This window comes from Acanthopagrus latus, chromosome 19 (assembly GCF_904848185.1).
Source record: "Acanthopagrus latus isolate v.2019 chromosome 19, fAcaLat1.1, whole genome shotgun sequence".
In the NCBI taxonomy this organism is placed as follows: domain Eukaryota; kingdom Metazoa; phylum Chordata; class Actinopteri; order Spariformes; family Sparidae; genus Acanthopagrus; species Acanthopagrus latus.
The window spans coordinates 13,734,972-13,757,778 of NC_051057.1; the positions used below are offsets into that span (position 1 = coordinate 13,734,972).

At 43.1% G+C, this 22,807-nt stretch overlaps 1 protein-coding gene across 8 annotated transcripts in view; it reads right to left on the reverse strand.

Annotated features, from left to right (window-relative positions):
- sulf1 (sulfatase 1) overlaps window positions 1-22,807 on the reverse strand; it is an 82,865-nt gene that overhangs the window by 16,130 nt on the left and 43,928 nt on the right. For 5 of the 8 annotated variants that reach the window (XM_037078475.1, XM_037078472.1, XM_037078474.1 and 2 more), the window contains 5 exons: window positions 20,318-20,548; window positions 6,173-6,352; window positions 5,510-5,749; window positions 4,684-4,835; window positions 1,789-1,958 (listed from right to left, as the gene is read on the reverse strand). In XM_037078475.1, coding sequence (XP_036934370.1) covers window positions 1,789-1,958; window positions 4,684-4,835; window positions 5,510-5,749; window positions 6,173-6,352; window positions 20,318-20,420 — 845 coding nt within the window. In that variant the 5' untranslated portion in view covers window positions 20,421-20,548. Of the gene's footprint in view, window positions 1-1,788; window positions 1,959-4,683; window positions 4,836-5,509; window positions 5,750-6,172; window positions 6,472-20,317; window positions 20,549-22,807 lie in introns of all 8 variants that reach the window. The other 3 variants (XM_037078476.1, XM_037078478.1, XM_037078477.1) reach the window with 3 other exon arrangements.

Consider the following 22,807-nt stretch of genomic DNA (forward strand, 5'->3'; position numbering starts at 1 on the left):
AGCGTTTGTTGAGCGACAACCAAAATAACTCCCATTCACTCCCTTCTACATGCCACTGAGAAACCGCAGCACATCTATAGTGTTTAAAATAAGTCAGGAGCATAGAGACAGGGTAAAAACACCTTCAGAGAGGAATGTTAATGACATTAACATCAAACCCTCCCCTGCTATTGTTGCTGTCAAAAGTACAGACGCTCATTTGATTTATGAGGCAGCTCCTCCTTTACTGCCACGCTGTCTCTTCCCGACTCCGTGCATTATGGAGGAGAAGTATAGAAGACAGAAAAATGCAGACCAGGCACATTTTCAGTCATATCTTTTCCATTAGTGGATGACCTTACCAGGGACTTAATGGCTTTTGTAGAGAAAAGCTCCTTTTACCAAGTCAAAATGGAACAGTATCAAAACCATACTTATAAAGGAATTTGTTCCACAACATCTGCCAGTGAAAATATTTTATATAAGAGTGTAACAAACAAACACCAAAACAAACACCCACCCATACCAACCACAGCACACACACTGCACCTACACACAATCACTGGGGCAACCCCCTTTTAGTCACCCACAGGCCCCACTCCCCTTCACCCAAAGGCTCGAGCTAAAAATAAATTAATAATGTCACAAAGGGTGTTCGGAGGTGCACAATGCATTCCTCTCGTCCCCAGTGCTGCGGGGAGAAACTACTGATTGATATGGAAAGGATCAGGAAGTCCTTTTTGTGAATTTCACAGAAAGGGGGAGAGGAGGGGTGAGGAGAGACGCGAGGGATGAGAGAATGAGACAAGACACCAGGAGACACAGGGGGAGATAAACAGAAAGACAGACAAAAAACAGAGATGCACAGATAGAGCGACAAAGTGGTAGAGCAAACAGACCTAGAGGAATGTTAAGTGGATAAAGAGTGAGAGGAAGAAGTCAGATACACTGAAAATCTAGCACCTAGGACTGGACAAAACATACTGATAATACATTGTTATAGTTATATGAAACTATTATGTTAAATTTTGGATATTGTTATATTGTGATATGGTGCAAGTGTTGTATTTTCCTGGTTTTAAAGAATGAGTTACAGTAAAGTGATGTGATTTTCTGAACTTACCAGACTATTCTCCTTATCCTAATACTTGCCTTTATCCACTCCATAATCATATACACATTACTGATGATTTATATTTTGTGAAAGTACCAATAGCCATCCCTACAATACTGCTGTGTTATCATTATCAAGGTATAATAATATTTCAAAGCCATATTTCACAGCCCCACTTGAACCCAACACACCATCCCATCACACAGTGCAGTGGTGCATTCTGGGAGTCTGTCTGAGGCATGTTGCCATGGAACGACCCAGACTATTGCTGCACTGCCTCAGCTCAGTGACGAGATTTGTGGAAGGCCAATGTAGGCTTGGCATGAGCACAGTGCTCCATGAAAAAAAGTCATCCCTGATCTTTCTTAATGGTATGTGCCCCAGCTATTCTTGGATGATAAATCATTTTGATTTCACGCTCTGCCTTAGCAGCTTCTAAGCAACCTGTCATCACTGGGGATTGAGGGGCGTGAGCACTGTAATAACGTTAGGTACACCAAATCATAAAACTTAAATTGGATGTTAACAAGAGAAATTCCATACTGCAGCAGTGAAAGCTGCCAGGATGTCTGTGTATGTAGTCAGGAAATAAAGAGCCGAAACAATCATTTCTCGTTGTAAGGACAGGGTTAAGAATCCTATGTAGGAAACCTGATGAGTTCTTGAGTGATAATGTGAGCCTGAATGTAACTTACATGTGCTGTGAAGCATTCGGGAAGTGCTCTGCGTACTGTGGAGCCGAGTCTTCTGGGCCATGAGGAGCAGCATGACTGATGACCATCATGACAGGACGGTGAGGGTATATCCGCTTGGACATGCGGAAAAAGTTGATGCTGTCGTTGGTGATCAGATCTGTGAAATAGTCCTGGAAAAAGAGAGCAAACACCAGAAATTATTGGGTGCCGCAGGGCTAAAACCTCATCTAGAGAGGGGTAAAAGGAGAAGGTGGAAAAAATGCAAAACAACACGAGCTTTGATAAACTCAGACCAGTCACCGTGACATGTTGCTTTCCCTCGTCCAGTCATTTTCAAATAAATGGAGAGGGGCCAGTGGGGATATGAACTGGGGCCATTGAGTACACTACACTACCAATCTGTCGAGTCAACAGCTGGCAGCTCGCCTCTGTGTGTGCGTGTGTGTGTGTGTGTGCGTTTAAATGTGAGTGTGTGCTTGAGTCTGTGTGTGTATGTGTATACAGTATATGGGCTGTTGCCTCATCAGTGAATCTCTGCACTATTGAATGTGACACCACTTGATGGTGAGAGGAGCCTGGCGCTCTCAAATGGTATGTTGTTATGACAGCTCCCAACCCTCTACTCCTCCTCTCCAGGCTATCCATTCCCTTTTTCCCCATTTAGCTTCATTTTCTTCTACCCCTTTTCTCTTAACATGTACCGGTACTTTCTCTCCTTGTCACTGATTTACTCTGGGAGATAATGGAACACACAAATCAGGCACAATGCGCTCAAAAGATACAAGCCTCAGGGATTACTGTGCTACATAAATGAGCTGAAGGGAGGGATGCGCACAGGAGACGCTAAAGAAGTTTTATGAGCATGACCTTAAGTGCTCTGTTTTTCCAATTTTATAAAGAGGACAACTGAATGAATAAAAGTGTAACTTGCTATAAAGAGCTCAGGACATAAGGAATGTGAAATTGTCACATCAAACATCCCACAGGCGTGACTTTTTATCAAAACCTTTATTCCAGGCGTGGTGGGAGTCTCTTTTTAAAATGTACTGTAGGTCACACCCTTAACTAAAATCACAATAGCATTTGCCAAGTTTCCAACAGTAGATTATCCATTCTACCTGCAGCTTTGGCACGCCACTGTATGGCACACAACATGCGGAAGGGAGTGCCAGGTTCAGAATGAAAGGGTAAAGGGTGATTTCCCTGAAAATGTCAGAAGTGGGTTTAGCTGATTCATCCTGTCTCTATTAATAGGCTTTATAGCCAGGCCAGCTTTCATGGCCTGGCTGGCTGCACATGCCCGTGGAGGCCGGTGATTGCGTGCACATGGTGAAGCATTGCCATTCTTGTTTTCTCGGTGATGCCAGCTCTCCAACATCTGAGCCGCTGCTGCTAAGGGCTTTGGCAGGTCAAAAGGAAGTGACGGTGTCATGGGGAATGCCTGTCCAACAGCTATAAAATAGTCAGGGAGGTGAGGAGTATCACTTTTCCCAGAACCATTTGGAGATGATGAGCACTAAGTGGTAGTCACATAATACAAACTCATTCGCACATGATTTGTTTCCCCAATGACACTTGTCTATTTAAATTGAGATTCTGATGATTTAAGTGTCGTAACAAATTAAGTGGTCTGACTGTCAACACAGCAGGGCGTTGTGGATTTACAAATTACAATATTTGTCGATGGGGAGTTCCCAATTAGTTGAAGACTTCTTGATCTCTGATCAGGGGAATTTTCTGTTTGCATTCATGACACAAACAATTCACATCTGGCTTGCAATGCAGGCTGCTTTGTATCCTCGAGAAAAATTAGACTTCTGTCATGGCATTTAAAGAAGGAATCATATTGTCAAAGTAAATCTCACACAAAAGGGTCTCTGACAAAGGCGTTAACCTCAATGAACTCATTCTCCAACTGATGGAAAACCAAAAAGGACCAAATTGAATGAAATCATTGTGTACACAGTGTCTAATCACAAAGACTCGGTGTGCCAGCTTCATTCTGTATAGAATACATGACCTCCTCACCCGGTGTGAATCTGAAAAGAGGAGTAGTGTTTGTCCCGGTGGTAACAGGTTAATGGTTTTTGGCAGTAAATAGCAAATAGTGTGTCCATTTGGTTTGCAACCACAATCTGCTGACCAAGCCCATGTCATGTAAACACCTCGGCCTCAGCTTGTGGGTAACTTTACACCTCGGTCCAAGCTGGCAGTGGAAAAGCGGCCCAAACATTTGTTTGCCCATCTTTTGGGCAGGCCATCTTGAAACTTGACAAGAATCCAAACTATAAACTCTCCTCATGGATTCCTCATGTACCTAGGACTACGCTACCTGGGAAGATACTGGCACGGAGCTGCGAAAACAAGCTGACAGCTCTTACAAAAACATTTGGGGAAGATTAATGATCAGTGCCATCCAGAGCCAGAAAAACAGTGTTACTACAGTGCTCATCTTCAGAATCTTCAGTTGTAAAGTGAACTTTGACCTCCTTTCTATATTGTAGCATTACAGCACAAAGTCAAAAAGGTAGACAGACAGAAAGAGAGACAAAAACAAGTGGAGGGTGGTATTTATCACAGGCAACATTGACTTCTTATAAATATGCTTCAGTTTTACAGTGTCTAGATGTTGAGGTGAGGTGGGTCATAATAAAAGGATGCTACAGAAAGAAGAGACGCCGCCTCAAGACGCCTCACTCCCTTTAATTCTTGAATGAGAATTCCTGTCAGCCTGGATCACAACACCATGATAAGTGAAGAGCTTCACTGTCTGTGTTTATAAGTGGATTGGAACCTGCAATTTGTCAGGCACAGTCTCTATATTAGATCATAAAGGGAAAACAAATGAGTGATTGAGTTAATGGCCCCTTTTTAAGAAACTATGGGCACACATACCTTGGCATAATCAGCACCGTGTTTTTCCTTGTAACCATTCCGACAGACAGTGTAATTATAGAAACGGGAATTTTTTATCAATCCAACCCATTCGCGCCACCCAGGTGGGATGTAGCTGCCGTTGTACTCATTGAGGTACTTGCCGAAGAAGGCTGCAAAAGACAAGAGGAAAAAGGATTTCTTTCAATATGATGTCTTAAAACATAAATACATGTTTTCTTCATTTCCTTATGCCTGTGAAAATCTGATTTCTGTGCATTTGTGTGACTTTATCTGTGTGTTCGAATATGTGACGCATAACTTTTCTGCTAGTCTCTTTGCCCTGGCTTAACTGCACAAAATTCTCGGATAGGCTGGGCAGGAAGCCAGCCTGTCCCAGAGAAGGCTAATTGCAGACTAACGCATCAGCTCGAAAACCGCAGGCCGTGCTGCAGCCCACAGGACCCCACTGAGCTGCCCAGTCCAACGCCTGCCCATCACTCACACAGACACTGTCTGATGAGACATGACAGCGACCTGGCACGCTCACCGTGTTTGCATTTCTCACAGCAGCCAGCCAGGCAGGGCGGTGGAGTCTAGCTCACTATAAAAATTTGCATTGACTGAAAATAGAGAGGCCAGTAGGACATTCGAGCTGGTGGTGATTGACAATATCTTTGCATAAACTGAGATTGAACCCAATCATAACCTGAAAAATGCCACTTTACTAGAAAACTTTATTAGATTGTATGTTGAGGTCCCTGGGGACACACAGTTTGACTTTATAGCTGATTATTGTATTTAGAAAACTGCACATGTATGTGAGTGTGTGTCTTTGTTCACCAACCTGTCCTGTAGCCAGTGTTGTTGAGATAGACAGCGAATGACCGTGGCTCGTGCTGAGCTTGCCAGGAAGGGGAGGAGCAGTTCTCATTGTTGGTGTAGGTGTTGTGGTTGTGGACGTACTTGCCCGTCAACATGGAGGACCGTGACGGGCAGCACATGGGTGTGGTGACAAAGGCATTGGTGAAAGATGTGCCTCCATCTTCCATGATCTTGCGGGTTTTATTCATTACCTGTAGAGAACCTGGAGAACAAGAGTGGAGGTCAGTGCTGAGTGCTTTAGTTTCACTGAAATGGGCCAATACACATGCTATTGATTTTTTAAATACATTCTGATGTGGATAAACATACATATTTCAGTCCATTTATATTACTTTTCCCACTATTTTCTCTGAGTGGCAAATAATAACTCAGCAGTTAATAGGCCAGATGGCCATTCGGCTCTGGCTTATGGCCTCTATTTAATATTTCATGTGTGATGAAAGACTGCATAAATCCTGATGCAAAAACCCACAAAGACAAAGAGATTGAAAGACAGAATAGAGAGGAAGAATAGGAAAACTGAAATGATCTAAGAAACATTGTAAAAGTAAGTAAAAGGGGCCCAGATGAAACGTAAACAGCACTCATTCAATTCCAGGAAGACTTGCAAGTGTGCCAATCTTACCCAACTCAACATCCTGGTCGTCAGTCATGATGAGGATAATGTTTGGCCGGATGTTCCTGCGGTCTCTCTGGATGCGACCCCTCAGGCCCTGAGCCCTGGTTGTGATGAAGGCCCAGCTGCCTGGAGCCCAGTCCAAAGACAGCAGGGCCAACCAGGCCAGCCACTGCATCAGCATGGTGCCTGAGACAACCAGAGACAGGATGGGTAGATGGGAGGATTAATGGAGAGGTAAAGGGAGGGAGAAGAGGTCCAGCCAGGCCAATCACTCAAAGCCGTGCTGCTTTCACAGCTGTGGTCGACTGTGAAGAGACAGAAGGAGAGGACACATGGAGACATCAGAACAAGGAACACTCGGAAAAGAGAAATAAAGGGGGCACTTTTGACAAAAATAGGATGGAGAATTACATCATTTTCTCAGAGACAGTGAGACCTCCTAGTAATATTTATGCATATTTACTTCAGAGACATTGTGTGCAACAACGCAGACACACAGACAATAGTTTATCCATAAACAGAGAAGCCAAACAAGTTTCTTCTGCACTTGAGCCTTTGATGGTCTACCAAGGAAAAGTTACCCAACAATTCAAACACATATGTTGCATCCTGACTGAAACCCCATCAACACTCTCCCTATACAAAACACAATCCCTAAACAACAGAAACACAGGCCTCACCTCATAGAGTCCTGTGACTCATTTTGTTCTGGTCCTTGTACTTTTCCTTGTATTTTTCACTCTCTCCTTCTCTCTCAGACAACACACACTCACACACGGAAACTTTCTATCACTACTGGAAAGCTGTTGCTCAGCTAACTGTGCAGAGACTGCACCATTGGCTCTCTGCACTCAAAACACCCACAGCCAATCTCCTGCATAAGCCAATCATGGCCCACCGTCCACCTGTCACTCAAAAGTCACCCCCTGGTGAGTCAAGCGTGACAGAGGGCCGGTGGGGAGGATGGGACCACACTAGGGGGGAGGGGGTTAGGGGGTATGGGAGGCGGAGAGAGGGTTCCGCTGCATTAACCCCAGTGCCACTGTCGCCAATCACAGATTAGCACTGAGTCATCTTTGCTCTTTACAGCCTCCTGTTCTCTTACAATGTCATGGTTGGTCATAAAATTTCTGCCTATCGTTTGCTCTGATACCAGGGGCCATTGTAAAATGTATACTACCACTACGCCCAGCTTCAAAAGACAGACATTATAAAGTCACTAAAAAGGTATCACACTTGTTTAAATAAATTCCAAAAACTCCATAAATCCATTTGTTATAAGATTAAGCAGTAATAATGATAATATAATGTGAAGATGATCTAAATTAGCAGGTAACTTGCAGTAACAACATATGTGTGAAAGAATGGCTTGTGGCTGGGAGATGAACTATGACGATGTAATAATGAGTACTCAATCATTGCCTGTGAAAAGGTGCCTTATGGACAGCAATCCCACCGAGTGGCACCATACTGCTCGCTATTCTGAGTTAATGGCCTGAAGATAAATGGCAGGTCTGGGACACCTGAGCCTGGTCAAACCCCCTCTGGGTGGCTCCACCCTTACCCTCATTTCTTCAAAGGGCCAGACCCCATTGGCAAGAGGAGGAAGCTACCTCCACAAATAAATCATCATCTATGGTGTTTGAGTCATAATGGAAGCCACTGGAAAAGTGTATTAACATTTTAAAAGGGTGAAGTTCATATTCTAAAATAATCAACTGATTAGGGGTTGACATGACTGTGACAGATAATATATCCCAAAGACATAATCCTCAATATATTACAGTATCTGTAACTGAAGAAGGAAAAAACATTTAAGAGAGGGAGCTTGCAGTTAATGTATGAAGTATATTAACAGTACATTTGTTTTACAAGAAATTACAATGTTTATTTGTCCAGCAACTACAAATACATGCACATCCAGAAAAGCCAACATCTGCAAACACTTGCTCTCATAAGTAACACCACTACATATGATCTTCTCATACAAACACATCAAATGGGTGAAAAAGTGATTCATGTCCTTTGCACTGCGCTGATTATCCATCTATCCTTCACTGAGATGTTGTCTTGGGATACGCAGAGCTTCAGAAAGAGCTTTAAGAGCACTGCGGTCTGTCCTGTGTTTCAGATGAGCAGTGTCCGGGCCAGCCAGCAAAGTGATCGTGACAGGCCCTGTGCAAACATTGGCGCCGTTTGGACAAACACCCCTCCAGCGCAGGGTGGCAGACTGCACCGAACCTCACAGTGAATTACACACACAGACACACACACTACTGTACAAACATATGGTGATAGGCAGAAACTCATAAGACACTCACACATACATGGCTTTCTCCAACAAAAAACAATTCTCCTGCTATGAGGGTCCAAGTCCTCCTACACAAATGGAACCGCTTCCCAGAAACAATAGACGTAGCCCAAATCTAGATAAAACTCAAGTCTCTATTTCTGTCTAGCTGTAGAAGACTTGAAATCAAATGTGAGTCTGTCAACCAACTAATGTAGTGTTAGCACCCAGTGCAAATTCAATTTTGCATGCCGATGGTTCCTAGCAATAGGCTCTTCATGCGACTTAGCGAGTGAGAAAACGGACAAGAGGGTTCACTGTGGAATCCGATACAAACCTTGTGGTGCTGATGTGGTTAGCTACAGTGGTATCAATAGCTACACTGTCTGAGATGGCAGGCCAAATAAAGTGCCATGCATAACAACCAATGGGATGTATGTCTAGGTTACTCAGGCAGCTGCTGTCCTCGAGGCTACCTCTCATCTTAACTCAATTTCACCTGATCCACTTTCCTCACTAGGTCATCTGAAGTTCACCTATGACCAAAAGGATTTTCTATCAGCTCTGTGTCAGCCAAACTTACTCCTGAATCACCTGACAGCTGTCCATCTCAAAGTCACCCCTCATCAAAGGAAACACCAGAGTTATTTATTTATGTAGCATCCACTGTAACCTGACTTCTTCATGTTAATATGACATGGAGCTTCAAGCTGCTGGAGTGGCGAGAGCAGCGTGTAGAGATTAGCTGCTGCCGTTTGTAGAGCAGAGGTAGATTGATGGCATTTGGCTGGCTGTGCTAAGACCTATGGAACATGAAGCAAGCTTCCTGTTCACATGGAGGAAAATAAAGAGCAAACAGACTGACTTTACTCACACTGAAATGTACAATTCAGGATGTTTAACAGATATTTCTTCCATATAACAAAAACATTTGTGGTCTGAAAGTACTTTTATCAGAGTGATGATTGTACCATTATACATTCCAGGGTTGGGCAATGTCTGCCTAATATGATGACGTCTATAGTGAAACATCATGATGAGCGATGACAGGGTTGTTTATGAATTAGAGGCAGTGATGACGTAAGGCAGCAGTTTTGTATTAGTTCACTACTGTAACCGCTGCCGCTTCCCATCATTGTTCTGACATGTAACTCCAACTGTCACAACCTGCATAGGAAACTATCTCCCGTTACCACCAACATAAATCCCTGTGCCAGGTCTAAAAGCATCCTCGTCCCCGCACCACGTTATCGTAATTTAGGGTTGTTCAGCCTGAAAAAAAAACCAACATTGGCCAACTAGCCAATGACTCAGCTAAGATAAGAAAATCTAGCATGACTGAGAGAAAGAGCGGCCCGTGGGAAAAGAAAGTGTCTTTGGTTCACCTGACTGAGCTGGTTTGATAAGAAAAGAATAAACTGAACACGGATGTTAGTGCACTCAGCAAATACGATTTTACTGAACCTTACTGAGACAAATCAACTGTACCAAGTACTTTTAAATTGTAAATACCTCAAATATTCCGTTGTTAAAAGCTACATCTGCTTTAGAATAAAAAACTGGAGAGTCCTTAAATTGTCCAGATTGCTCAGTTTAGATGCTTCTTTAATCACTGCTGGTTACCAGGATTAACTGCAGAAGAGTAAATTGATTAGATCAGTGTGTTCAAACACAATCACTTCCAAGTGTCTTGTTTTGTACACATTTTGAAAAGTGTCATCCAGAGTACTTGCCCTCAGGCACAAACGCAGCAAGGAAGGCACCGAGTACACCTAACCCATCTAAACATTACTGGATGTATTCTTACTGAAGACCTAGTTCATACACTGTTAATAAAATAAATAATATGGGCTGGAAAATGGAAAGTTACCATAAAGCTTACCTACAAAACTCTCTTCTGCTATTACCATGGCTTCCTTCTTGCCACCAAAGTATGTGTTGCCAATTTCATGAACCTCTTGGGAATCCTCTGTGAGAATTGCGTTTCATGTTGTGTTCATAAACCCTTCATTTTGAATGAGTCATTTATTTATGTCATCTATCGTGATATAAGTAGAACAGACTTCTATACATCTGTGGAACAGACGAGGTCTTTATTCCTGGACAGAGTCAGAGGACTAGGGAGCACATTGTTTCTCCTTCCTCATTGTTTTGGAGGATTAGCACTAATGACCCTTTAAATGAGCCTTTACTGTACTCATCATGGTTAAGCTGGGGGAAGAATATTGGGGAGGGATGGGAGGAACGTAAAATGCCCAGGGGTTCAAAGGACTGGAACAAAAAGGCCACTATGGAGTTTTCAGACACACAGCTGCCAGATACATAAAAGATAGGCAATTTTCAGATTAATGGCCATCAACACTAGAGACTTTTAGCACACCTCAACACCCTACTAATCTTTACTTTCATGACTAAAGTTTTTTTCCCCTGACTTTACTTGCAGATAACAGCTCTTTCACTTACTCTCCTTTGGCACATGCAGCATTGCTCAGTGATTTGGTATGGCTGCACGGACAGCTGTGCTTTGTGCACAGAGTAAAGCTGAAAATAATAGAGTTGCTGCTTGTGTAACCATCCAGGGCAGTACTCTTTGGCTGGTTGGCAGTTGTGCCCTCCAGTTAGGGCCTCAAACCACACACCCTGCTGCACCCCGACCCTCCTCTGACCCGAGTGGTAATATGGCTTTGATGGTGGCTTGTTTAACCTAACCTCAGCAACCTGAGGCTACCCACACACAGGGGTTAAGAGGGTAAACTCTGAGGGAAGAAAAATTGAATGAAGGGGGGCTTAGTGCAGAGGTATAGAGGTAACAAAAGTCCTGTAAAACCTGGACATGATTGGCCTGCATATTCATTTCAGAGGTTGCAAACAGGCTGCATCTGGCTGGGGTTCTGATCAGTTCAGTGACTGCAGTGGCAGCCTATACATTTATCAGCTGTCACTGAAAAACAGCAGACACAGTGAGAAAACACATAAGGGGATTTGTCTGCACAAAATACACTGACAGCAATGAATCCACGTATCCTTTAAAGCAGCAGATTTGTCCTCTGATGTGTGTCAGCCCACAGACTTTGAATCTTGTTCAAGTTAACGTGGAGACTTTGGAGGTGAAGGGGTTCAACTTTCCAAAACAAGATGCAAGTCAAACCCAAACCAGATGCTGATGTACCGCTAAAGTAAATCAGTCATTCATAAAAAGGGCCTTCCCATTAAGGACAATGGCCATTTCAAAGGATCTCAAATCCCCTCTTCTTGTCCATTCCATCTCTCTCACTCTCCCTGTATTTGCACAGTCTAGCTCCAAGGAGCCCAAGTCACAGAGGACCAATGGGGAAAGAGGGGAATTAAAGTCTGATGGCATAGTTTGAATTGAATGTAGGTTTTTTGTGCCTATATGCTCAATGACTATCAGCAGTCATGACAAAGACCAAAGGAAAAGGAACTCCATTCTACTATCAGAGTAAATAAAAATTGACAGGGAGTAGAGATCGTAGACGTTTTGTTGTATATTGATCTGAGACAAAGCAAACAAGATAGTCGGAGAACAATGCTGGATCTCTTGATTTTTGCTTCAGACCTGTGATATTTTTCAGCACAGGCTCTCTCTCCATTTCAGAGGAGGAAAATTATTATTGTGAGGCCTTAGATTAAGGTTCGTCCAAATATTTCTGTAATCCGAGGGAATTCAGCTGGTCTGCTGCCATGAGGACTGACGAGGGCTTTTTACACTGAGGAGGGCCTGTGTCAGGGTCCACTGTGCCCAGCAGCACACTGTACCCACCAAGAGCTGCCCGTCAGCTACACTGAGCAGACTGAAGGAGAGCTCTGTCCCAGTGCACTCACTTGGCTGTGGGTATGCACTCGGAAAATGCTCAGACCTTGGTGTTTTCAGACTCTTAACGCCACTGATTTGTTTGACCAAAATGCCCAAATTGGTGCAGGATCTCTGACAGAATTCCAGTGAGAAAACCAAGCATACGGCAGTGAGGAGAGATCACTGGCTCTTTGTACCAATGTGTTTATGGCAACATGACTCTTAACCTTGACAGGTCCATTCAGAATCTTTGTTTTGTCCATGCTGCAACGATAAAACTTCAGATGCTCTCGCTAGAAATTATTCCCATCCACTGGTATGTGCTGTGCTTGGAGTACAACACAGGCCACTTTAATGAAGAAGAATGGCCTCAATTCAGTGAAATGTGAACCTGGAGTGAGTGCATTCACGGCTATTAGTTAAACCCCTCATGTTTCCCTCGGACCTGGTAAGAGACCCTTTGTAGTGCCAAGGCTGCCAGGCCACCCCATCAATATTATGGATGCATCTTAATGTATAATTAAATAAATCCTGGTCCAAAAGACTTCAAAGTGGGAATGGCTTGCGGGCCACCAGGTGGTCTGTTGGTAATCGTGAAGGGGTTTTGGGAACCCTAGGAGGGAAATGATTAAAAAACATACAAGGTCATTTCACAAATGGGGAAAGCTGCCTGTATTTATTTGTGTATGTGTGTGCACATGTGTGCTCCTGTCCTGAAAGTGGTGTGTAGGTGTTTATGTCCATAACAAAGGACACCCTCTGTTTGAGTCTGTATATCTAAGCAAGAGCCTCACGCTAATTCTGACAAATTGGGCTTAGTGTTGGTCTGGATGACTGGTATCACTCACAAAGGGCTGAGTGATATGGCCTTAAAGTAATACCACAATGTGTTTGTGGCTATATATTAAAATCATATCACAACATTTTTGGCCAATAACCTTGTTATCAATAATGGGACAATACTGTAGGGATGACAACTAGTCCTACCACAAAATAACAAAATTCTATTAATTCCTGCCCCCATCAAAATCATCAGACAAATATCAATGCAAAAATTTGCTATAAATGAACACTGAAAAATGATCGCTAATGTTTTTTTGTACTTTTCCTTTGAAATGTACTGCTCTTCCAGGAGGCTTACATGAGGCTCAGTTTTACAAGTGGAAAAGCAGATTCACCATTCAATAAGGTAAGGAAAAGGGTGAGAGAAGGAGAGGTGAGGGAGGGGGCAAAGAATGAAAGAAAGGGAAACCACTCCTTGGATTTATAGCGTGATATGAAAACATGGAATCACAATCAGAGGATCAGCAGCCACAGTTATACGATATGAGCCCAAAGCAAGCACTTTCTTGTTAAATCTATTTTAAGCTATGAATGGAAACCATTAGCGATAGACGACCTCAAGATGAATAAAATACAGCGCATTAATATTCCTCTAGTCATTTTCTTGTCAAAAGCCACACTCCCATCAGAAACACTCTATCAGACTGCGAGCACTCCAGAGAAAGTCAGAGCGCGAGAGAGAGGAGAACGTATTGCTCGCTCACGGGTGGCTTTCTTGTCTCTTTGACTCGTCAAATATACCCCAGATAAATTATTCCTTTTACCACAAAAGAGAGCACTGGCAAATTGCTTCAATGGGTTTCCACTGAGGTAATTGTCAAGAATAAAGCGATTGACTTCTTTTCCATGAAATCAGCAGCATGGTGGCACAGAGAAGGAAGGAGAGACAGGGGGAAAGAGAGTGAGAGAGAGTAAATGCGCCAAGTCTGAAGGATTAGTTTCTGTTAAATATCGGCAGCTTCCCAAGTTCAATGGCCCTGTAATGTTCACCGATTACTGACTTAAGTGTGAAGTGTGAACCCTGCATATTGTGGACATTGACAAGTACTTGACTTGCGTCATTCACTTTGACCACAACCAGGGACTGAACTAATATTACTGTGAAATTAAGATGTTTCACTATATAGGCATTGATTACTGATTTACAAAAAGGACCAGTTGAGCACAAAGCTCCTGGATAACGTGTTGACTTAATTTAGGAACGATAAGGTAGCTACATGTTTTATGCAACAAATTGAGCTTTACTTTTGACCATCTGTGTTTTTGTTGGTCTGTCATTACAATAAAAACAGAGTTCTTGTCACTCATAATACAGACTGAAGAGAATTATGTCAATGTCAATACAGACAGATGTGTTTATAGTAGCAAAAACAAGGGGGGGGGGGGCAAACCCAACATCCTGGATTCAAACTGAGCAAGTATGTTGCCTTCTAGGAACAAGTAAGCCTTGAAAAATCACATTTATGACAGATGCAAACAGACAGACAATTAGACGACTGTATGCACCTGAAATAGACACAAAGTTTAGCAGCTGCTCTGACTGTGAAGATGGCCTACATGTTTCAACATACCCAATAACAAATGCACTGTCACCACCAGTTGCCGATGATTTCATTTTTATCTCCGCACCACCATAGTAGTTCATTATAGTGCTGTTTTGTCACACATTTGCCTCTATTAAAAAATTGCTGCTTCCGCAATCTGGATATTGCACTGGGAAATATTTCAGTTTTAATAGTATTTTGATTAATTGCTCAATCCAAAACAAACCAAATCAATTTGGAGTAGCAATCACTAAAAAGAGAAAACAAGAAGGAAGATTCCTCAAGTTGAGGTGGTGGCCAATCTGACAGTAAACCCCAGTTAAATGTAGTGCTGCTGCTAGCGCATGAAACAAAACACCCCTGAAATGTGGAACATGTGTAGCCATATTCTCTGGGAACCGTAGACAAACATAGACCATGAGAACCAGTCTGCGTGACCCTGGACGCCATAAACAAACTCAATGGCTGTGACACACCAACATGATACCACTCGTAAAAACCCATTCGTCCGATTGCACCTGTGCCTGTTCAGCAGTCCCTTTTCTCCAGGCCTGTGGGCATATATGCGCGTGTGAATCTGGATATCATGTACTCTGTGTGCGTTAGTCACTAGGCACTAGTCACTCACTTAAACAGTCACAGTGAGAATCAGTCAGACTCAAACACAGACAGACATGTAACCTGTAATTTGTACACAGGGGAGCTCTCCTTTCCATTGCCTCTGGCACAGTGTGTGGCTTTCCAAAGTATGCAGTAACGTCATTTGTAATTTAATTAACTTTATCCTGCCTGGCAAAAAAAAAATCCATCTTAGAGCAGTGTCAAATATCTAATATATGATATCTATTGGAAGTTTAATTAATTTACAAAGCATAAAAATAGAGGGCTTACCCCTCCAAATGCTGCCATTCCTTTACAATTGAGCCAAAGTTGGAGGAATGCAGGCAACATATCATCCCAACATGTTCAAGTGACACCAGCCAAACTCAGCTGAACTTGCCGTGGGCAATTCAAGTAAAGCGAAGCGAAGATAATGTGTGTCATGCAATGTTGGACCTCGTCAGTGTAAACAAAGTTGCTCAACCTTTAATATTACAACTGTTCAAAATATCCAGCATCCACATGGCAAAGTCAGGCTGTTAAAGTAAGGGCAAACACGACCAGAGGCTCCTAGTAGCACATGGCCAAGTCCACACTTATAAAGTGCTTGTGCGTGCACACACACACACAGGCGCACACGGGCAGAGGAGGGGAGTGCTGGCAGAGGCTGAATGTGTTTGCCCGCTCCAGGGGAGAAGGAAAGAAAGGGAGCAGAAGAGCTGAAACAAACGCATGCTGGCTTCTATTAGTCGAGCTGTGGAGCGGGATAGAGGGGTGAGGAAATGTATTCATTCCCTCTGCCCCCCTCTCCATCCATTCCCATCCATCCAACCCTCCTACCCCATTATCTCCATTCTGGAAAGGCGGCAGATGAAAGGGACAACCCCCCAGTGGCAGCACTTCTCCCTCCAAACTTACGCCGACGCATTCTGACGGCTGCTTAATTGTACGTGATACAGGCAGGGCCCTTTCTCTTTCAAATCTAAAACAGATTGCTTCTCCCTGGGGAGGGGATTATTGGACAAGTAGAGATGACAAAGCAGGGACAGTGCAGCCCTCTGGGGGGTGGAGGATGGAGGGGGGTAAGCTTGTGGATGGTGTGTGTGTGTGTACACGTTTTTCTATGTTTTTCTTTTGTACATGCCTGTGTCACAAGAAGATTATGTTTGTGTCCATGTGTTTCAAATGCGCGCACGTGTGGGTGACAACCAACAACGCGTGTGCAAGATCAAGCCACTGATCACAACAAGATCTGTGTCAACTTTACACTTTATTCCCCTCTTTATCACATGTTCACACCTCCCTTTCTCTTATCTTGGCCTCTTCTACTTCATCCCTCTTCCACTTCCTGCTCTGTGTCTCTCTTGACCCAGCTTTCTCTTCCTCCCTCTTTAAGTCCATGCTGCATCTATGTGCAGTGACATTTGAACAAAGGGAGCTTTCGACAACACAGGAAAAGCATTAAAATCCTCTTTCTCTCACTCAGTGGCTAAAAGTGCACATTAACGAATAAAGCCTTGCAGCAATCCCGCATCTTCTCCCTATTCATTCTTCAGACAAATTTCCAAGGACCTGGTCAGGGGTCATTCCCGACTGTTGCATAGCTGAACCAGAGCTGCATGAAACACATCTTCACAGAACAGATCTTCTCTTTCCAACTAGTCGTCAGGCCAGAGCCTCAAGGCAAAGAAGAGGGGGGCAATGTAGAACACACCATTTAAAGAGTGGAATATATGTCTGGTTTGCTGCTCTCTTTAATGCGTGCAAGCACTAAACTGAAGTTTGAGAATCAGGCATTCCAGCCAATGATGAGCTGAATGTGATGTTTGCATGACCTGACCTTTACTGCTCAAATGAGAGGCTGAACAAACACATGGGGGTGCTATTGTGAGCGACTCAATACCCCCAAAATAGATCTATGCTGTGTGTCGTTGTGCATCCACATATGCATGGCATATTTCCCCCGAGATATGTCCACAAAAGTCAAGGACACTTTTAAGAGCATCGAAGCCCCGTGGAAATGTTTGATCAGTTAGGACAACAAAGGAACCGAGAAAGTGGCTGACTCATCTAAAGATAGACTTTCTAGATCCCACATAAATAAAAGCATGCCAAACGCTCACTGTTCAAATACTGGTCATTTGCAGTGATAGGACTGTGCAATCTACTCGAGCGCTACTATGCAATCAGGATAGTACAAGGAACACTATCATTAAGCTGAAGAGATAAACAAGTGCCGGAGGAGAGGGTGGTTTAGGAAATCTTTTCTTAACATGCTCACACACAAGAGAACACACACAAACTACAGTTGGATAGAATCTTTTTCAGAGAGATGAATCATCAGAGGAACCAACTAAAAAGCAAAGATGTTGAATAATTCAGTAAGAGTATTTATTTCATCGTCAGCCAGATTAAATGATTAGGTGTATTTTGATCAAACAAATATTCATGGTACTTTGGGAAACCCATAACTTTCAAGCTCCAGATCCAGTTTTTATCCGTTTTATCAACATCAACTCCTTTTTTTTAATGGGTTACTCTTAAAAGGGAGAATGAAAAGTCATCTGTAAGGCATTCAATTTAACTGCAACCAAGAGAAACCCATAATGACAGAATTCATAAATGTGACTGCTGTCACTGTGGGAACAATTTGAGAAAGCACAATGCAGCGTGATAACAGTGTGACTCTGCTGAGATGAAATTATAGTGCTGATTTGTGAGGAAGAAGGCAAAGACAAAGCAGAAGAATAGGGCAGGTTTATTTGTGGAGTCCATGAGAAAGAGAGAATGGAAAAGGTTAAGTATTTCCACCACTCACACATACTAGTATCTTTAAAGAAATGCAGTACTTTATACAGGTATAGCACATACATAAAATATGCCAATTTTTAACAATAATCTGATAGTCTGATCTGCGTGCCTTCGAAGTTGTTTATTAGTCAGCATGTATGAAGTCATGCAAGACATCTGGGAAGTCTCTGATTCACTGTAACTGGCATTTACACACACAGACACACACACTTCCCGTTCACACAATTACACTGAAAAGCACAGATAATACCCCTTCCTTTTTCCTTACACTTAATCATTACTTGTTCTTATCAGAAGAATTAATTACTTTAGTTACAGCTTTCTCTCTCACACACACACACACACACACACACACACACACACACACACACACACACACACACACAGCGAAGCAGATTCAACTGATGGCAGAGCTGCTACTGAAACAACGTTTGTCTTGGCAAGCGTCTGCCCCCCAAAACCTAATTATTTGCAGCAGCTGCTCATGCTCTTGTTTGTAGCACAGTGAAGCTAAACAGTTTAAAGGATCTCCCTTCTCTTCTGAGCTGGCAGTTAATACTGCATTTTTTTTTTTTTTTTTAAACACGCCAAAGCAGCTTTGCTATGCTCTGAGTAAAGGTAATCAGAAATTCAATCTTGACGCTGCAAGGGGTGAAACTGAAGTGAAGGGAAGATTTATGGATCAGTCTCTTCAATACTGGAGGTTTAAAGTTGGTGTTCTCTTTATTACTTTGAATTTCTTAGTAACACAAATTGGCATTACCAGGATACGGAAAAGTAAGCCAGGCTGCTGCATGTTTTGCTAATTGTGCCTGGTACAAACCTTCTGCCTTGAAGGGGACTGCAGCATAATTTGGACATTTAGGAAACAAACTCAGAAGGATCAATTCTCTAGTTTTTTTGGACTGGTACAGTAAGTGAACACATGAATGAATGAATACACAGGAAGTCCCAAGTCACTCACTTGTACCATGAAATGGAGGAACTTTAATGTCCTATTACTCATCAGGGAATATAAAACGTATTTTACGACAGCAATGTTTAGATGTTTTAGAGCATTTAGATGCATGTGATTTTTTCTTTCCTTTTGTGATGTGCAGAAAACACATCCATACCCTAATTGATCTGCCCACGTGACCAAATTTTGTACCAAGGTCTTCACTGGGCTTCAAGCAGCAGTCATCACAACCTATTGGTGGTTGTGTTAAATACTTAAAGTAACAAACAGGAAGTGTAGCTACGGCTGGTTTACCAAGGTAAACAGAAATTCACACAACAGCAGCTTTCACCCATACAACCTCCTCTCAGCCCGGCTGCTGTCCACACAGTCTTTCACAGCTGCACAATCTCCATTTGCAAACACCTCATACACACACATACAGACAGACAGATTCACACACACACACAGTGCCTGGAGCTAGGCATAAATACTATACATCATATTCCCACTCCACTGGCAAGTTTCCCTTCTCACTTGACTTGAGTTAAATAGCTGAAGTGAGGTGTACATTCTCTGAGTCTCTGCCTCTCTACTTAGCTCTGACAGTTTGTCCGGAAAGCGCTCTTCAGCAGCTCATCCATTTAGCGTATACTGACACGATCTGCCAGAGGTGCACTCCGAATAAGATTTATGAAAAAACTTATCGAGGCTGAAGTGAGGGAATGTTAAATGCCACACTGAGTTTTGGGAATGCAGAAAAAATGTTTTTTTAACTTCCTACTAGATGAGCTGACAGAGTTGAATAGAAAACAATTTATTTTCAGGAATAAAATTATATAAACATATATATCCTTGTCCGTATTATAACCTATAGGATGCCCCAACTGACACTGCTCATTATGCAGCACATTTATTTTTAAGTGACAGCAAGCTATTTCAAATTTACAGTAGCTTCCTTTCACTTTCAAATATCTAGCATTCAGGAAACTACAAATTAACAGATGGGTGCTTATGGAATTGGGGGGAAAAAAAGATGACATTAATGGAATGTGCTGCCTTCTAATCCTTTGAGACGGAGGAATTTGCGACGGAGGGAATTCCTGTCATTCAGAGGGAAAACTATGAAGTCCGGCACACACAGAACTGCTGTACAGGCAACACAGATTTACTGCACTTGTGGACTCCCACTTGTGACTGCATGCTGCATCAGAAATGTAATGCAAACTGAACAAACTAACAGACACAGCAGAAACTAAAGCAGAAGAAAACAGAAAAAAAGAAATGAAAACAATGTGAGAAAGTTAAGTACCTGAAAGGCAGGAGAGCAGAGTGCTGGCTGAGTGAGAGGGAAGGCTAGGATCCCTCTCTGTGTTTTCCTCTCCTGTTTCTTCTCTGGGTCTCCCTCCGCTCATAGAGGGGTTTGTGTCTTGGTCTCGGGATTTCTGGGTTGAAGAGTAAGGGGGACCACACAGCTCCTGGAAGACAACCTCTCTCCTCTAATCCCCTCTCCGATGTGATGACACTCTCTAACCTCGACCATCTGTTGAAACACGTCCCGGAGCAGTCAGCACCGTGCTGTGTCAAGAACCCCACTCCCCTGCCCAATCACAGACCGGCTGCTGGGTGGCTCCTTGCTGCCAGGAGGCAGGGACAAGGACACCGCTCACAGCTCAGTGCTGAGGGAGACACACACGCAAGCAGTCATACACACACACGCAAGCAGTCACACACACACATACACGTGAAGTCATACACACACATACGCATGCAGTCACACACACACACACGCATGCAGTCACACACTCACATGCACACACACAGACACTCTACGAGATGGAAGCAAGAAAACCCCCAGTCATCCAGTCATCGTAACCCGAGAGGTAGAGTAGGAGGAAGGGACAGGGAGAGTGAGAGGAGTGGAAAGGAGAGGAAGGAATGGGAGGGGAGAGAGAGAGAGAGAGCAGAGAGAGAGAGAGAGAGCAGAGAGAGAGAGAGAGAGAGAGAGCAGAGAGAGAGAGAGGGAGAGAGAGAGAGAGAGAGAGAGAGAGAGACACACAGAATGGGGAATGTTTAAGTGACAAAAGCAGAGACCAATAAGATGGAGATAAAGTATTCTCGTGCTTTATAGTACCTTTTGCTCATAATGCTACTTAACAATTCTCACAAGCTCAAACACACACACACACACACACACACACACACACACACAACCCTATCTCCCTGACCCCTTTCCTCCCATTCCTCCAGTATGTGGTCTAAAGAATCAAACTAAAAACGCAATAAAAATGTGTATGGACTGTGGTGGGAATGCTGTTGGCACTAAACTGTTACATCTCCAGGCACAGAAGCACAGGCAGCAGCTCTCACACCTTTGTGCGATAAATCCTTACAGTCCTTCGGCTGCATTCCTGCCCTTCACCACCTATTGCCTTAAGTTAAAAGGAGGGCAGAGGGGAAGGCACTAAAATTACAAAGCTAAGGAAAGAGTAAGCTAAAAAGAGAAAGAAAAGGAAAAGAAGGAAAGATAAGAAGGGGTGTGGGTTTACGGCTAGATGGCAGCAGACTGATAAAGCAAACATTCACAGCTGACTATCAACTCTCCGACATTAACACCATTACCAGTACATTTCCTAAATGAATCAACCAATTTTGGGTCCATTCATGCCAAACACAGTGAACATTAGGTGAGAAAGGCTGTCACATTAATCATTTTGCTGAACCACTGTCCTACTCACTGATCCATTAAAAAAGGATTACAAGACCCTGATGATATTCAGGAGCAACTTCAAAGGCGAACCCTAATGAGTTAATACCCATTCGATATCTGACAGCATCACAATGAGTTAATCAGAGGTGTTAAACTGCAAAGAAAGACTTCTAAGTGGTTCATTTACATTCTGTAAGCAGCCTCTGTTTCAAGTCATCCTCTGATAGACACCGTTAGGTTCAAACAGGTTTACAGAGAATTCTTAATGAAGACTTTGATTGTCCATCTCCAACTGTCCTTTAATCAATGATACTTTTAATCGGATCACTTCCTTTTTCCGAAAGAACCATCTTCAACACTGTTTGTTGTATCCTAAAATTATTTGCACGTAGCTTGACCCAACTGGTAAACTTTCCTATGCTGTAATAGTGCTCAGATCTTTCGTGTGTAACAGATTTCCATTTTAATTTGATTGCATCACACACAAACACCAAAGACTGTCACTTTTTTCAGTGGGTGCTCCCAGTTATATTCCCCTCAGGTTTACATATCAGGATATTGGATTAAACCAAACAAAGCCTATTTTCACTAGGGACACGTGAAACTTTTCCCAGCTTGGACTGATGTTTGAAACAGGGGCAGCGGCAAGGGAGAAAAAGGGCCTTAGGGGGAAAAGAGCTCAAATTAGATTAACTAAATTCACAAAGACTGTCCCCAGCCCCTCCTGCATGGCTACACATATCCTAACCCACACCTCCAACCCCAGCCCCCACTCTCACGGCCGAGAGGTTTCAAAAGGGCCTTCAGGCAGGCCAGGGGCGACCAAATCCCTGTGCTTTTTACTGGATTAAAGATGGCTGCCCACTGAGGGAGAGGGGCTGTTTTTTCATAAGCTGAGCACATCTGTAAACATCATGAATCCATCCAGACAGAAAGGTTATCAGGCAGAGCTTCCACAAGGAAAATATACACAGCCTACGCCACACAAAATGTTCACCTAGAAACCAAACTTTCAAGTTGTTGAAACTGGTTACCAACACACATCATCCATTTTGCATGACCACTCTTAATCTCCATTTTCTCTTCCACTGA